This window comes from Diaphorina citri, unplaced genomic scaffold, assembly GCF_000475195.1.
Source record: "Diaphorina citri unplaced genomic scaffold, Diaci psyllid genome assembly version 1.1 scaffold1242, whole genome shotgun sequence".
Taxonomy (NCBI): domain Eukaryota; kingdom Metazoa; phylum Arthropoda; class Insecta; order Hemiptera; family Psyllidae; genus Diaphorina; species Diaphorina citri.
The window spans coordinates 82281-100441 of record NW_007378671.1 but is presented as its reverse complement, the minus strand read 5'-3'; the positions used below and the strand labels follow the sequence as shown (position 1 = coordinate 100441).

Below are 18161 nucleotides of genomic sequence, written 5' to 3'. Positions count from 1 at the left end.
ACTGTATTCAGACTGTTCAAAATAATGATAAGGACTAGCATATGTTGATTATCTTGAGTGGCCAGAAGTCCTTAAATAACTATGTACCTATGTAAAACAAAGGCCAAATACTATTCAGAGTGATAAGTTGATAACCTAATGGCTAACTATGATTACCAAAATCATAAGTTTCACATAATTATGATTGACTTGAATTCTTGGATTAAGTAATCAATAATATTGCTTAATCCAAGATTAAAAGTGAATGACACTTTGGCCTCGGCCATAAACATGTAAGAAAAAGAATGACAATTTTTCTAAAACCATTCGGTAAAATTATACTATGGGAAGCATGAGAGTCCTTTACATAAATAATGAATAGGTATAACCTTCTTACCGTTTTACGGATCTCTATTGGCACTATCATCTATAATGACAAACATATCGATCTAATAATTCATTGTAAAACCTCTTATTAGACCATCGTTTATGCAAGAACTACTTGGAGCGAATGGTATCTTCCTCAAATAGAGAAGTCATTATGAAGTGGAAGTAATTATGTTCTAAAGAGTATAATTATATTAGATGAAAGAGTAAGCCTGAAGAGTAAATACTTGTCATGGTAGCCAATCTGGTCTATTTCTCGTAGGTCGGTCGTCCTATTATTTTACAGAGATTAAAGTGATACACCCGAAATTGATTTTTGGAAGTAGATGTAGATTGTAGAAGTTCTCTCAAATTACCAGTTATTCTTATAATGTCTTCTTCTTTTTGATCAGAAATAATAATAGGAAGCGAATGCATGCAGGAAGACAAAGTGAAAGGAAAATTTGAAAAAGCTTTCGGATTGTCACAAGGTCTATGATTTTACGAGCTTCCAAATGGGGTATTTATCATACTTTTACAAAAAAAATCTAGGACAGACGGGAAAGAGAGCCGGAAAATATGAAAATATGTAAAATATTATGAAAAGGAATAAAGAACATCATTGAAAGACACAAGGACAAAGGGATAGAACTGGCGGTGTGACTAGAAAATAACTGATTTCAAATTCATATCACACAGCTTATCGGAAGGTCATTATTGTGCTCCCAGTCAGGATATTTCAAAAGTGACTTTCTTTTTTTTTCATGTCGAATAATTCTGATTTATTTTAATATTTTCAAGAGCCCTGTTGGAGAAATTGTAAGGTGACAAGGACGACCGACAGGCTGTGTCAAGAAGATTTCGTCCACGATGAACAAATTTGAACATATGAGGCACCCCACACACTGATGATACCTAATGAAAACATTGTCCGTATGAAACCGGTGATCTCGATGAATCGCCTGAAGTGAGGACAGCGATATAACAAGAGAACTCGAACTTGTATTTGAATTTGATTCGTTAGTAAGAACTCAAAGGGACTCTTGGATGAAATAATAGAAACATTCAAAGAAGTGTTTGATACACAGGAAAGACATTCTGTAAAAGTGACTATTTGACAAATATCTAAGAAGATACATATATGTATATATGCAAGTTGTAGTGGTGAAACATACAAACCTAATCACAGTGTACACTGTACACATACATCATCACGGTTAGGGGCACGGTTGGTCCAGTGGTACAGACCGACACCGAAGCGAATACAATAGTCCGTCCACTATACCTTTTATTATTAGTAATAATAAAGGAAGGACGGACTAAAAAAGAGTGTCTTCTGAACCAAATGTTCCCTGTTGTACCAATAAAGAAGACTATAAGGTACATCTAAAGAAGAACAAGACAAAGTTCATTTAATGATCAGATTGATATTGTTTCTGATCACTTCCAGCTCAAGGTGTTCAAAAACACTGAAACATACCATTATATCAAGCACCCTATATTTATGTTGACGTCACCAAACATAAATTCTGGTTTTAAAGGTGTGGTATTCATATCGACCCTACAGACTTTGGTTACATAATAGGAGACACAAGTTTTAATTATTTTACTGAACAAATTGCGCGAGGACAAGTTTCAAAATCAATATCAAACATAGCATGTGGGTCAGTGTCGTGGGTCTTGGGGAACCACAGCTTCTCCTCGCCCTCCCCCTCTACTTACCACTTACCGGAAATAGTAAGTAATACAAACCTGGAGTCTGATGTCGATGCCGACTAAAAAGAAAACACAACTTGTGTTGTCCGACAGAAAATCGTCTAATGTGAACAGCTTCATTCTATAGAAGTATACAGGCGTACAGAGCTCATACTGTGTGGGTCAGTGTCGTGGGTCTTGGGGAACCACAGCTTCTCCTCGCCCTCCCCCTCTACTTACCACTTACCGGAAATAGTAAGTAATAAAAACCTGGAGTCTAAAGACTACCAGCCGATCTGCATATGGGTTTATAGCTTCTACTGCTGATGTCGATGCCGACTAAAAAGAAAACACAACTTGTGTTGTCCGACAGAAAATCGTCTAATGTGAACAGCTTCATTCTATACAAGTATACAGGCGTACAGAGCTCATACTGAAAAAAAAAACGACAACTTCGACAACATATGCGGAAGCTTTCATAAAAATATACATAGAAACTAGAAACCCATCTTGCAGAAACTAAGAGAAATTTGTACAAAATGTTCAAATTGAAATGCTAATAGATTGTAATAATAGACAATTTGTATACCTCAAATCTGAACAAGAGATATTTGATACCTCGAGAAAATAATAATAATAATAATAACAAAGTTAGGTAGGAACATAATAATATTTATTTAATTAAAATTAGCCTCCGGCAGTATTACGTATTCAATCTTACCTGATGGTATTAATGATTGTGGTACCCGATTATAACTTACTAAGGCTTGAAGCAGTCGAGGCAAATACATGGTTTCATGTTCTATCCAATAGTACATAATATAGTACATAATATAATATAATACAGACAATGTAGTCAAAATTGATAGAGAACATCAAAATTGATTCTGTAATCGAAGATCTTGAGTAAATGAAAGAGTTTTGTAAAAATAAAATAAATAAAAAAGTCCAGATTTGTAATAATATATTACCTGAAGAGTAAATACTTGTCATGGTAGTCAATCTGGTCTATTTCTCGTAGGTCGGTCGTCCTATTATTTTACAGAGATTACCGTGATACACCCAAAATTGATTTTTGGAAGTAGGTGTAGATTTTAGAAGTTCTCTCAAATTACCAGTTACTCTTATAATGTCTTCTTCTTTTTCTTACGCGCGACCAGGCAGCTCGGCAGCGCTGCCGGGTCGCGCTGCCCGGCAGCTAGGATCGGAACGCCACCTTTACAGAGATTAGCGTGATACACCCAAAATTGATTTTTGATATAGACTGTAGAAGTTCTCTCAAATTACTAGTTACTCTTATAATGTCTTCTTCTTTTTCTTACTCGATAGTAAAAAATCCGATATAAACAGATAAATAGTATGCTGAAAGTCCATTTGAACCATCGATCCTAGCATTGGTGAAGTTACACGCAGTGATGTCTCTGCCCTTAACTATGATTAGTTTCAAATTGATTTTGCGGTTTATAGTTTTTTGGTTGCATAATGGCAAACACATTACTGCATTCCGAATCATTACAGCAAATTGGGTATACCGCAAATCGATGTAGGAATCGCTGGACTGGAGTTTGCGATTGGTGATTTTGATTCGCGGAAATTGGTCAACTAGAATTTGCTCGTTTGCTGAATGGTTTTTTGATGGATCAAAGAACTGATTCGTCTGTATTCTTAGACGATATCGAATTTCCTGATCTAGAAATCTCCTCTTCCTCAGAAAAGGTTGATCGAAGATCTGTTCTTCCCTTGAAAAAATTCAAACACTATCTGCTATTACTGTTTTTAAGATAAAACTCAGAAAGGAGTGGATCACAGATTACGAATATCGACAAAAGTTACATTATCTCATGTCTGCCAAAATTTTGCTGAGGACATTGACCCTTTTCGGTATTAAACATAAAACACATAAGGAGAAAAGGTTGATCGAAGATCTGTTCTTCCCTTGAAAAGATTTTTTTTTATTTTGCAATTTTAACAAATTCACAGTTTACAACATGTTTACAATATTTCATTTTTCAAATACACTTTCATATAGGTACACAATACAATATACAATACATTCAATACATACAATAGATTCAAACACTATCTGCTATTACTTACTGTTTTTAAGATAAAACCCAGAAAGGAGTGGATCACAAATTACGAATATCTACAAAAGTTACATTATCATGCCTGCCAAAATTTTACTGAGGACATTGACCCTCTTCGGTAATAAACATAAAACACATAAGGGCATATCTCTTTGAATGATTCCTAGAGTTCTGTATGTAAACAATATTTACGCAAGGAATTCCAGTTTATTGATTTATTCATAATAGGCAATAATATTTGTATGTAAACAATATTTACGCAAGGAATTCCAGTTTATTGATTTATTCATAATAGGCAATAATATTTGTAAAAAAACAAACACCGAACCCATAACCATCTGGAAGATAGCGTGCCTAACGATCTCTATGGAACTGCTAAAGCAATGCCCACGCAAGTGCAATAACATAATAACGGAATGTGAGCGATGAGTCATGGCAAGTTGTCTGCAAAATGAAGAGGACATGTTGGCAAATCAACAACTATTTTATGAAAGTGCGTAGGATGATGCACATAGGATAAATTACAATAAAGAGGTGCTCCATGTTGCAACAGATGAGATTGCCAGCACATCCGAGCTATTATGTCTGACGAGATGGAAAGACATTCAATGAGATAGGAGTTTCACCAAGATAGGATTCTGGTAGAGAATGGAGCTTTTTCAATCGTTTTCGGTATTCTCATACACATCCGAGCTATTATGTCTGACGAGATGGAAAGACATTCAATGAGATAGGAGTTTCACCAAGATAGGATTCTGGTAGAGAATGGAGATTTTTCAATCGTTTTCGGTATTCTCATGGTTTGGTATTTTAGAATCCCTAATTTTCGAACTGGTCACATCGAACTTTACCGAAACAGACCTAGCCAACTTTACCTGCAAACTCGCGGTAGTAATTAGTAATCAGGTAATGACCATGCCTGAAAGAATAGAGTTATGTGTACCTATAGGATGTAGAGTGGGTATACATACGTATTATAAATATGATTACCTATCTTTTCAACATGGTTGTAGCTTTCAGTCAAATTCAAAATGTTCATTGATATCTCAATGACAACATCGTCAGCAAAATATTTCCAAAACCCAATTAAGCCTCCCCTATCCAGTTACCGTCAGTTCTGACATTTTAAAACAAAAGCTGTCTATTTTCATTACCTGAGGCATTAGCTTTCAACTTGACATGAACGTGGTGGAAGAAAAGCGAGAAATATTAGAATATTAGGTAGGATTTAATACACTAACCGATGAAAATGACGAAAGATTTGTAAATTAAGAAAATGGACTGCGTGGGATGTTATTTTTGACACAAACAGTGCTTCGCAGCCAATGAAGCCGACGTTTAACGTATTGAAAGTCATTAATGTATATTAATAATTAAAGAACATTTCCCAACAATCATGCAACATTTGTTTCAATTTTACGTCATTAGATATATCATTATGCTGTAGTTTTCTGAGGCAAGGGCACTTTTTAGAGTTTTTAGTCCTATTGAAGCACGTTATCAAGATAAATGCTAGCCTGTAAATTAGTTGGAAATCGAAATATCTTTCCATTGAGGTACTTATGTGTTTTCCCATCATTCTATAACACAAAATAATGTTTCTTCAAACTAGACACCTGCCGTGTATTGAAGAGCAAAAACGAAACTGGTAGATATATTAGTGAACATTTACAAATATTGGGTTTCATATTTTTAAACAAAACAAAGATCCAAAGCAACATTTGTTTGTAAGAAATCTACTAAGGTAAGAATCATGACGTTGAATTTCTTGCCCATTTTTTTCACTTTAACACAATTTAATAAGAATTACCCTACACATAGGTTCTCGTATGTCACCATGAGAAAAGGTGTATCAATTGTACCATGCCTGTTCCGATTTTCAAATATCAAATTCAAATTTTATGTAACAGTTGTTAAAATTCGCACTTTAAGCTGCACAATGCACATCAGCCATAAAAAGAGATTGGAAATTAGAATGCGTGCAGTATCCATATCAGATCAAACAAAAACTGGGTAAATAATAATGAAACACAAATAAAATAAAAGATGAGAGGGCTGATGATTAAATCGCCTTTTTGGAGGACAGAACAAGAACTTGAATGACTACACAAATAAATAATTACCTATCTTATTGTTATTGTATTTATAGAGACAATTCAAATAACAATTAGATAGCTTCTATATGGATCATTTATTAATATCTTAATGGAGTTCACTAGCTCAATAAATAAATGTGTATTAATGGGTCAATCTGCTGACATTGTAAAAAGTCTTTTACCTATCTTTAATCACGAATGGGACAAAGTTATCTAATATTTTTAAACACAGCCAAAAAACAAAAATATCAATTAGAATTAATTGATATCTAACTTTTTAAAAAGTAATATAGTATAGATATTTGTCCACTTTCGTTAAATTAATATAATATAATACAGACAATGTAGTCAAAATTGATAGAGAACATCAAAATTGATTCTGTAATCGAAGATCTTGAGTAAATGAAAGATTTTTGTAAAAATAAATAAAAAAGTCCAGATTTGTAATAATATATTGAATATATATTATCTATTTTCTTTATTACTTACAAGATACTTTTTACACATTTGACTTACAAAACATGAAATATCTTTCTTGTTCTCAAAGATATAGAAAATGATGAGTTGTGCTGAAATATCTATACAAATTACTGTCGAAATCTCGAATTTTAAATGGCTCTCAAATGACATGACTATATGAATTAGGTACTCATATATGTCAATATCAATGACACGTCTAAAATTCAGATTACCTATAACAATATATGAGGACAGAACAAGAACTTGAATGACTACACAAATAAATAATTACCTATCTTATTGTTATTTAGATATCGAAAATGATGAGTTGTGCTGAAATATCTATACAAATTACTGTCGAAATCTCGAATTTTAAATGGCTCTCAAATGACATGACCATATGTATTAGGTACTCATATATGTCAATATCAATGACACGTCTAAAATTCAGATTACCTATAACATTATATGAGGACAGAACAAGAACTTGAATGACTACACAAATAAATAATTACCTATCTTATTGTTATTGTATTTATAGAGACAATTCAAATAACAGTTAGATAGCTTCTATATGGATCATTTATTAATATCTTAATGTAGTTCACTAGCTCAATAAATAAATGTGTATTAATGAATTAATGGGTCAATCTGCTGACATTGTAAAAAGTCTTTTACCTATCTTTAATCACGAATGGGACAAAGTTATCTAATATTTTTAAACACAGCCATAAAACAAAAATATCAATTAGAATTAATTGATATCTAACTTTTTAAAAAGTAATATAGCATAGATATTTGTCCACTTTCGTTAAATATAGTGTTGAATATCATATACTATCATGTAACTAGATGTAGTTAGCTTTCAAATTATGTATTTCGTCGAATTGCATCATTTGTAATGAATGTATTTTTCTTTACTAGGCATTTTCGTTTGATTTAAATACCAATATTGAGCTAGATATACTCATAAAAAGGTGTGTTTATTAGGACATGAGTCAATACTATTCATAAATTTCATTGTAACAATATTTTTATTGAACATACGAATGAATTCTGCAGTTAAAGAAGATGATACATCAGTCGGTATTGAGTAGATCTCTCAGAATTAACTTTGAGTATATTCTCTTGAATCACAACCTTTTCTTTTTAGTTTGGTTTAAAAGAAACCATCTCCTGTTGGATCATTAACCCATGGGTAGTTGTTGGGACATCTGACACAAGTTTGAAGATTTATCGTTTCCCCTGGAACTTCCTTGCTGGTTAGTCTACATGCATGAGGTACCCAACAGGCTGGGTTACCTTCAACAGCACACTTTTCTCTCCATGGGTCAAAGTTCTTCACTTCAGTTATCGTCCTTGGGTTCTGGATCCATTGGATTACTTGAGTCATGGTGACAAAGTAAACGTCCTTGTGTCTTTCAATGATTTCATCAACCCAGTACAAGAAAGCGTCCAAGAATTCTGGATTGTTTTTCAACCAGGCAGCATGGAAATACAAACCTAGTGGGGCTCTGTTCTGATCATAATGTCTGTCGAAATTGTGATTAAGGAAGTTATAGAACTGGTCTCCAGTTAGAATATTTGAGCAAGAGTCAACCATAGCACATCCGGGAAGGTATTCGTCAAAGTTGGGGTCTTCTCTTCTATCCAATTCATTCATAACCATTTCCCAAACAGCATGACTTCTTGTTGGACAGTGTTGAAGATTTCCATGACATCTATGTGGCATACGGAAGTACATGGTGTAAGGCCAAAGAGGTGGGTTGGACAGTGGTGCTGTGATGGTTGAGTCATACAAGAAAGCTTGTTCTTCCATCATGGTGAATTGGTTGTTACCACCAACTCTGAGGTATGGAGCTCTAACACCTACAACACTGTTATCAGAAAGGTTGGCGTACTTTTCGGCAATGATTCTCATACCTGCCATTTCCTTAGCCCAATCATCAACAGTAGCGTTACTCCAGAAGTTTTCATCATCATTGTGTCTGTGAACATTTACAAATATTGGGTTTCATATTTTTAAACAAAACAAAGATCCAAAGCAACATTTGTTTGTAAGAAATCTACTAAGGTAATAATCATGACGTTGAATTTCTTGTCCATTTTTTTCACTTTAACACAATTTAATAAGAATTACCCTACACATAGGTTCTCGTATGTCACCATGAGAAAAGGTGTATCAATTGTACCATGCCTGTTCCGATTTTCAAATATCAAATTCAAATTTTATGTAACAGTTGTTAAAATTTGCACTTTAAGCTGCACAATGCACATCAGCCATAAAAAGAGATTGAAAATTAGAATGCGTGCAGTATCCATATCAGATCAAACAAAAACTGGGTAAATAATAATGGAACACAAATAAAATAAAAGATGAGAGGGCTGATGATTAAATCGCCTTTTTACACCATGAGAAAAGGTGTATCAATTGTACCATGCCTGTTCCGATTTTCAAATATCAAATTCAAATTTTATGTAACAGTTGTTAAAATTCGCACTTTAAGCTGCACAATGCACATCAGCCATAAAAAGAGATTGGAAATTAGAATGCGTGCAGTATCCATATCAGATCAAACAAAAACTGGGTAAATAATAATGAAACACAAATAAAATAAAAGATGAGAGGGCTGATGATTAAATCGCCCTTTTGGTGAAAAACCAATAATATCATTAAAAATTGAGTTTTCTTCCAGAGAAGCATGGAAGTTACTCGATTTTGTCAATCATCAGCGCACTCATCCCTTACTTGAAAAGAACATAACATTAAGGACAGAACATACATAAGACAAAACATAAAAAACAGCATAGCAATCTCCTGAAAATAAAATAAAAATCCGGTAAAGCGTGACAAAGTAGATTTTTGGCAGCCATAACATAAGACATGCAAAATGCCTTAAAAAGAGGACACAGAGTACACGTAAGAAGGGAAAAACCGAAAATCCACATTGTATAGAAAGAAATGAGGGGTTCAAAGCAAAAACGACTTATAACATCCAAATAAATCTTGTGGCCCATAAGTTGTTTTTTCGTCAAAGCCCCCAAATATTGACGTAATAGTAACATTCAATGAACTCGAACGAAAAAGAGAAGAAAACAGTGGTTAGTAAAGGGAATGAATAAGTATGAATAATAACACTACAACGTATGTTACGTCGAATCCTTGAAAATAATTGTATGAAATACCTAGGCTTGTTTTACGAAATGTGCCGGTGTAGACATGATCGACCTTTAATTTAAATATAGGGTTAGGTGAATGTTCCGCTCTTCTTTATAACAAAAGGACAAAAAGTTATTCCCTAGAGAGTTGGAAATAATGTTCCCACATTTGGTTATTCCGTCGAACCAGTGTTATCGATCCAAAGATGTAATCATCTAGAATCTATATTTTTTAATTTGGATATGAAAAAGTAATCACATGAGACTATATTTTATAAACATGAATAGGCATAAAAGACAGTCGAAAGCTCGTGAAGAACGACAAGTAGTAGAACCTAGAAAAGAGAGTCGCGAATACCTCGTGAATTATTTGCTATGACATGCAAATTCATTATGAAAAAAAGCCAATGTGTTTTCAGCCGCGAGATGTAGTAAACCCTACGAAAAAAAAAATGTTAGCAGTGTAAAAGGAAGCAACTTGAAACATGTATTTTGTATGGAAAAATATATTTCAACGAGGGATACAAGATTGCTGAGAAATCTAGAGATATTTCTCAGGGTACCTGCACATTACACGATGAACATACAAAACACATCATTAAGAGATTTGATAAAGCAGAGAGGTAAAGAAAAGCACATCAAGATCCTTTCATTCAAAAATGACTCACATCAGACCACATCATTAAGAGATTTGATAAAGCAGAGAGGTAAAGAAAAGCACATCAAGATCCTTTCATTCAAAAATGACTCACATCAGACGGGGGAACTGAGATTATGTTTTACTTTCATGTGGCGATGGCGGAGAAAGTAGAGGAAAATGACCGAGTCACGAAATACCACTGAAGTAACGAGGTTAGTAAATATTATGAGGGGAGAAGAAAACAGAGCAAACCGTTCGTGCTGAAAATATTAAATTTATTATGGAAAATCCTATATTTGCGTAGGTAGGTATATTAGGAAAATAAAAACACTCACTGTTGTCCTGGTCTTTGGCCTTTCCTAAAAACCAAAAGGGAAAGAAAGAGAGAAAAAAATGATGAAGATTTTGTTCGAGACAAAAGCAGACTGTCTGATATTGAATACTTGGGACTATTATTTTTATGATTAGGTTTTAATTCCTAATATGTACTTTCATCAAATCCCGGTACTTGGCATAATCTGATTTCCTTGTAGCTTTCCTAAAAACCAAAAGGGAAAGAAAGAGAGAAAAAAATGATGAAGATTTTGTTCGAGACAAAAGCAGACTGTCTGATATTGAATAGTTGGGACTATTATTTTTATAATTAGGTTTTAATTCCTAATACTTTCATCAAATCCCGGTACTTGGCATAATCTAATTTCCTTGTACTCAAGTCATCAGACCAAAGAATAATAATTGTATGTACTCAGGGGCATTGAATCTTTGGTTGATTATAATACACAATGAAAAATATTATTGTAAGAATTGAATAAGCACTTGAAACACGAAATTGAATTTGAAGCTACATCTTCTATCGATTGATCATTAATTCATTCTTATTGAAATACAAAGAGTGTATGTACTCAGGGGCATTGAATCTTTGGTTGATTATAATACACAATGAAAAATATTATTGTAAGAATTGAATAAGCACTTGAAACATGAAATTGAATTTGAAGCTACATCTTCTATCGATTGATCATTAATTCATTCTTATTGAAATACAAAGGAAGATGACAAAAGATTGAAGAAGGCAGGGTTAGTGAAAAAATACACTTAATACGAGTAGGACACGAAGTGCTTTGCAATATAAGATCATCACCACAAGGATATTTCTATACCAAAGTAAACTTCTACATTGTATCATCAGCTAGAACATGAATATGTACACGGAACGGAATATGTACACGAAACATTTGGTGACAAAAGCTTTAAAATGTCAAAATAATGTTGAAGAAAGAAGGATATTTCTATACCAAAGTAAACTTCTACATTGTATCATCAGCTAGAACATGAATATGTACACGGAACGGAATATGTACACGAAATATTTGGTGATAAAAGCTTTAAAATGTTAAAATAATGTTGAAGAAAAAAAGGAAGATGACAAAAGATTGAAGAAGGCAGGGTTAGTGAAAAAATACACTTAATACGAGTAGGACACGAAGTGCTTTGCAATATAACATCATCACCACAAGGATATTTCTATACCAAAGTAAACTTCTACATTGTATCATCAGCTAGAACATGAATATGTATGTACACGGAACGGAATATGTACACGAAACATTTGGTGATAAAAGCTTTAAAATGTTAAAATAATGTTGAAGAAAATGAAAACTTACGTAATTGAGTGAACAGCAACTTCATGTCCTTTGCGATGCAGTTCTTGCACAGCGCTGTAGTTGGTGTACTTGTGCGATACAAAGAACGTAGCCTTGATGTCACAACCATTGGGGTTTTTCCTCTTTCCATTGAACATTTCTTTATACAACGCAATGTTGTTATTGTTAATGGCATCATCGAAGGTGATGGTGATCATTTGGGGAACTTCTTTCGAAGGCAGATCCCCGGGAATGTAGGTTCCGTCTTCGGAACAGAAACAATCGGGCAGGACACACACGGCAGGATCACAAGGTGGAGCTCTGTTAGGATCGTTCTCGGAATCTGAAATCACAAAACCACACCAATTGAATTAATAATTAGTTATGTATAGGAAAATATTTGTTGTATAAAGGCTATAGGTACATAATATTATCTGATTGTAAAAAAGATATAAATGGAAAGATGAAACGAGATATCTAAAGCAATGATTCTATCTAAAAAGCACTCTAAAGCAATCTTCTTTCGGAAAACTTAGATTTCAAGACCTTGATCGCATTATTCAAAAATAGCCTAACTCGAAATTAAATGAACAATCCGAAACGAATAATAGATGCCATTCAAGAAAAGACCGCCAAACAAGGTCTGGAAGAAGAATTATAAGAATCACAAGGTGGAGCTCTGTTAGGATCGTTCTCGGAATCTGAAATCACAAAACCACACCAATTGAATTAATAATTAGTTATGTATAGGTAAATATTTGTTGTAAAAAGGCTAAAGGTACATAATATTATCTGTTTGTAAAGGGGATATAAATGGAAAGACAAAACGAGATATCTAAAGCAATAATTTTATCTAAAAAGCACTCTAAAGCAATCTTCTTTCGGGAAACCTAGATTTCAAGACCTTGATCGCATTATTCAAAAATAGCCTAATCTCGAGATCAGATGAACAATCCGAAACGAATAATATATGCAATTCAATAAAGAAAAGACCGCCAGACAATGTCTGGAAGAAGAATTATAAGAGTAGGTACAAACAATTTGCTGAAGTACATATTTTGCACAAAAAAGCATTAACATGAGCTTACATGAAGAAAGGAAAAGTAATGGAACGCAGACTATTGAATAAATGACTGAATGATTGATTGATAGATCTGTTTGATTGATCAAAGAAAAAAATACAATTGCATTAATCTGGTAGGAATCACGTAAAACATTGGCAAGAGGAAAACATTTCATTGAAATGAAAACTACAGCGAGCTATATTCATGATCTAAGTACAAGGGTAGGAATCACGTAAAACATTGGCAAGAGGAAAACATTTCATTGAAATGAAAACTACAGCGAGCTATATTCATGATCTAAGTACAAGTATTGCAATAATAGCTCTGCTCAATACTGGTAGTGGATTATGTAATGTGTTGGACTTCATGTTAATCTTTCTTAGAATGAGTACGGATGATGGTAAGACATTGTAAAACAAGTAACTATCTAACAAGAATAAGAGTTATCCATCTGAAGATATAAATCTTGCTCATATTACAACATTTACATAACTTGTATTGATAAGTTTAAAAAAAGACTATACCTACCTACATGTACAGATGATAGTATTGTACAAGTCATCGATGTAAAATACAAGATGGTTTAGTACAATCCATTCTGTCGGTACCAAAAAATAGGTAATATGTAATGCTAATACAGAATATTGTCTACAACTACAGACTTGAATATGAAATTGATGATACAAAAAAAGAAAAAGAAAACCAATGCAAAAGAGAGCGACAGGACATGAAGAGGGATATATTTTTATTGATAAAGTTTTAAAAGAGGAAAAGCAAAACTTGAAAGTAGGAAACAGCAGAAAATATCTCGAGGACTCACTATGAATTAGAAATAGATAGTTTGACATAATGGACAGTACAAAACTTTAATGAAACTTCTATTGTTCTCATGGATAAAACAGAGTCTAAGGTTGAAGGGATATGTATCGTGCGAAAAGAACTTGAAAATATTGAAGTTTTCCAACAAGTAGTTGAAACATTGCTTACGGTAGCAATTGAACCTGAGAGAAAGTAACGAATTAGAAATAGATAGTTTGACATAATGGACAGTACAAAACTTTAATGAAACTTCTATTGTTCTCATGGATAAAACAGAGTCTAAGGTGGAAGGGATATGTATCGTGCGAAAAGAACTTGAAAATATTGAAGTTTTCCAACAAGTAGTTGAAACATTGCTTACGGTAACAATTGAACCTGAGAGAAAGTAACAAAATCACATGATAAGCATCTTTTTGAAAGTTCACAAACATAAAATATAACTGAAAATATTATGAACAACGCCAATGGAATCGAAGCTCGGACCAGCGCCAAACGGGGAAAAGGGGGTTTCAAATGATTTATCGCCGGAAAAGAGCTTTTCACGTGAAAATTATACCGTGCTATAGTTTCATTAGGAAAATTGAATAAAACTTTTTGAACAGAGGAAAATCGATACCGAAATCCGTGTGAGCTTATTCCACCCATGTCTGGGAACAGATTTTCAAATCTCACAGCATAATACCAACAACTTATCTTAACGTGGAGATACATACATAGTTAGAGAGAGAAAAGAAGCCACGCTTATTTGGATCACCAACTATTTCACAAGTGGCAAAATGCAAAACTACATTAAAAAAATACGAACCACCTCATTTCCAACTCTAAAGAGTAATGGAAACTTGAACAAAAAATTTAATAAAGGACACCTTAGGTGGTATGAAGAATTAAACATGCAAAAGATGTCGAAATGTCTTTAATGGTATGATGTAATTACTGCTGCAGTGAATTCCAATGTGAACCTTCATGTACATGTTTACATAATGTATTCTAGCATGCTTTTCCCTACTTTATTTCTTATTTTTCCTTCAATCGTACGGTTTTTATGTTTTTATTACGTTTCTCTAACCCAAACACTACAGTGCAATAAAAATGGATTTTAATGAGAAATGATTACGAATAACGAATAGTAACGAAAAGAACACAAAGACATACACTGACCAATGCTACTTAAAAGCAAAGAACCATCGATCTAAAAAGGTACAATTAAATATGACAGACACCGAGGCGAATACAATAGTCCGTCCCTTATACCTTTTTATTACTATTGTAATAGTAAAGGGAGGACGGACTAAAAACCATCGATCTAAAAAGGTACAATTAAATGATTAATACTAACAATAATGAAAAATTAATAGAAGACTAATTCAAGAAAATAATAATCATGATGGCGTCTTTAACTTCCTCATTACTACCGTGTTGCTAATAACTATGATTTGTAAGTACATACTTATTAGAGATAATACCATAGCCTAACAACTAACAATATGATTAGAATGATCAGTTCTTTACTGGATGCCTATTAGAGCTTGTTTCAAACTGGTCAGCCATATTGCAACCCATAAGAATAGTTTGTGTCTGGTCTCGGTGTCTTGAAAACCCGTTCCTAAACTGTTAGAAATCGCAAGTGACGTGGCCAAAGAAGGTCAAGGGTTCGACTTGAGAGCGAAGGCATTCCTCACTACAGACCGAGTACCTTCCACAAGGCTATTCGCCAAAGTTCTTACCATTAGTCAAGATGATATCACTTGAGAGCGAATGCATTCCTCACTACAGACCGAGTACCTTCCACAAGGCTATTCGCCAAAGTTCTTACCATTAGTCAAGATGATATTGAGCGAATGCATTCCTCACTACAGACCGAGTACCTTCCACAAGGCTATTCGCCAAAGTTCTTACCATTAGTCAAGATGATATCCATGAATCCATGATAATAATAGTGCTTAACAATATAGACCTTATTAAATATAAATTGTATACTGCTCGAATATACGAAAAGACGAGAGAATCCCTTTCAGATGATATTCATGATAATAATAGTGCTTAACAATATAGACCTTATTAAATATAAATTGTATACTGCTCGAATGGACGAAAACACGATAGAATCCCTTTGTCTTAACAGCTAATACCAGTATGATGTTACTATTGAGGATAAAATGGCATGCCTTGTTTGGGATACTAACAAAACATCTCAATGAGGAGTTACTAACAAACATTTCAATGGTAAATCTGGGCGTCATCGTTTCGATCTTTGACGTTCGTGTACCTCCCGTCACCCTTGATTCGAAATGGGTCTTTTAAAATTCAGAAATCAAGAGAATCATATTGTCGAAGGGAAGAAATCAGCACCTCAAACAAATCAAACAGAAAATAAAAGTTACTAACAAGACATTTCAATGTAAATCTGGGCGTCATCGTTTCGATCTTTGACGTTCGTGTACCTCCCGTCACCCTTGATTCGAAATTTAACAAGACAGTTATGGGTCATTTAAAATGCAGCAATAAAAAGAGAATCATATTGTCGAAAGGAAGAAATCAGCACCTCAAACAAAGCAAATAGAAAATAAAAATGGTCTCAACTTACCACAGGTGTTTTCATCGGACCCATCATTACAGTCTTTCTCTCCGTTACAGAACAGTCCTCGCTCAATGCAGGCTCCATCTCCACAAGCCAAGAATCCGTCCTGAAACAGAAAGTTCATAGCATCACATGTAGGTGGTACTCAACAGCACGTATTTGACCTTTGAAAATCGTTTTCATAGTTTTTTAAATCTCGTGTAATGTTAAATGTGTGTGGGATGTGAGGGTGAAAAAATCCTCCGCGTTATAAAATAATATGGGGCAGTAAAAACCCATCCCGTGACCCACATCTGAGTCCTGTACCAAAGGCCATAAGGTCTCTGAAGACTACGAGCAATAGATGAGAATTTAAAGAAATATTAATATTGGTTTTATTTTCAAGCTGTGTCAAAAAAAAACATTAAGGATTAAGGTTGTTGGGAGACAAAGTCTCCAAACGTAATCCACAACTTAAAGGAAAACAAGACTTACCTGGCAGAGGGGCTCGTCAGTGTACAGCAGAGGCTTGACTTTCCTCTCCTTGTTCTTCAGCTTACAATTCTTGACGGCGCCCTTCCAGTCACAGGTTTGCTTTTCGATGTCGAAATACAAACCTGCAGGACACCTGATGGCTTGGAGTCCCTGAAACACACGAACACAAGAGAATCAAAACTATGCAACAAGAAATAACTTAATTTAGGTGTTCACAATGTTCACATTGAAACTTCGCTACATTAATTACTATTTATTTTAAGAGGCGGAGAGAATGTTAAGATAAGAATGATAAGATACAACTGTAGGAAAGAAAGTAAAACACGTAAGAGGAATTCAAGAAAGAGGAAACCTCAAAAAGGTCTGGGACATGTGGAATAAAGAAGTTTACCTAGCAGAAAAGGTACATGATAAATCACTCTGGAAAAATGGAACAGAAGTAACATTCGATTCTAGATCAATAAGAAAACACTAAGCGAAGAAGAAAAAGAAGAAGAAAATATTGATGGAAATAAAGAAAATATACCTAGGCCACCCGTACTCGGTAGACATTGAAAACTGCTTAAGCAAATTTCTAAGAAAAGAAGATATTCAAACAAGTAATAATATACATAACTATTCTGCATAGACAAAAAATACTCCGACTTTATTCGAAGCAAAAAAAAAAGGAATTAGCAAAACTCCCCAACGTTGAAACTTACCGAGGAAGTACACTGGATGACATCACGGCAGTTATCACCCTCTCCCGCTACCAGACGAAACCACTCTCCTGCATCTTTGTCCTTGCACAACTCGTGCTCAAAACTTTCTTCCTTCTTCGTGGATGTCTCTTCCTGTCTCTTAACTCGGATCGCCTCAGTTGCGCCTAGAACAAAACGGGAAAGTTAGAATATACAAACACAATTATACGCCACGTCACGTAATAACTGTGTTTTTTATGTATGCTATATAAATATTATTCGTTTTGTCACGAGATTTCTTGGTGGAATATTAAATACCACCCATACAGGATGGGATGTTACAATGACTTTGAGCTGTTATGAAGAGGTAACTTGGAAACTTCTATGAAAGAAATGGAGGACCTGCTTTTGGGAAAGGAAAA

The 18161-nt window shown here is 34.1% G+C and overlaps 1 protein-coding gene across 1 annotated transcript; it reads right to left on the bottom strand.

Annotated features, from left to right (window-relative positions):
• Positions 1 to 7002: 7002 nt before the first annotated feature.
• Positions 7003 to 17940, bottom strand: LOC103514899 (the record flags this gene model as incomplete). The annotated part of the gene is made up of 5 exons (XM_008479814.2): positions 7003 to 8670; positions 12146 to 12467; positions 16592 to 16691; positions 17060 to 17209; positions 17761 to 17940. Coding segments are annotated over 5 exons (1581 nt in total), but the record flags the coding sequence as incomplete, so codon positions are not given.
• Between the last annotated feature and the right edge of the window lie 221 nt (positions 17941 to 18161).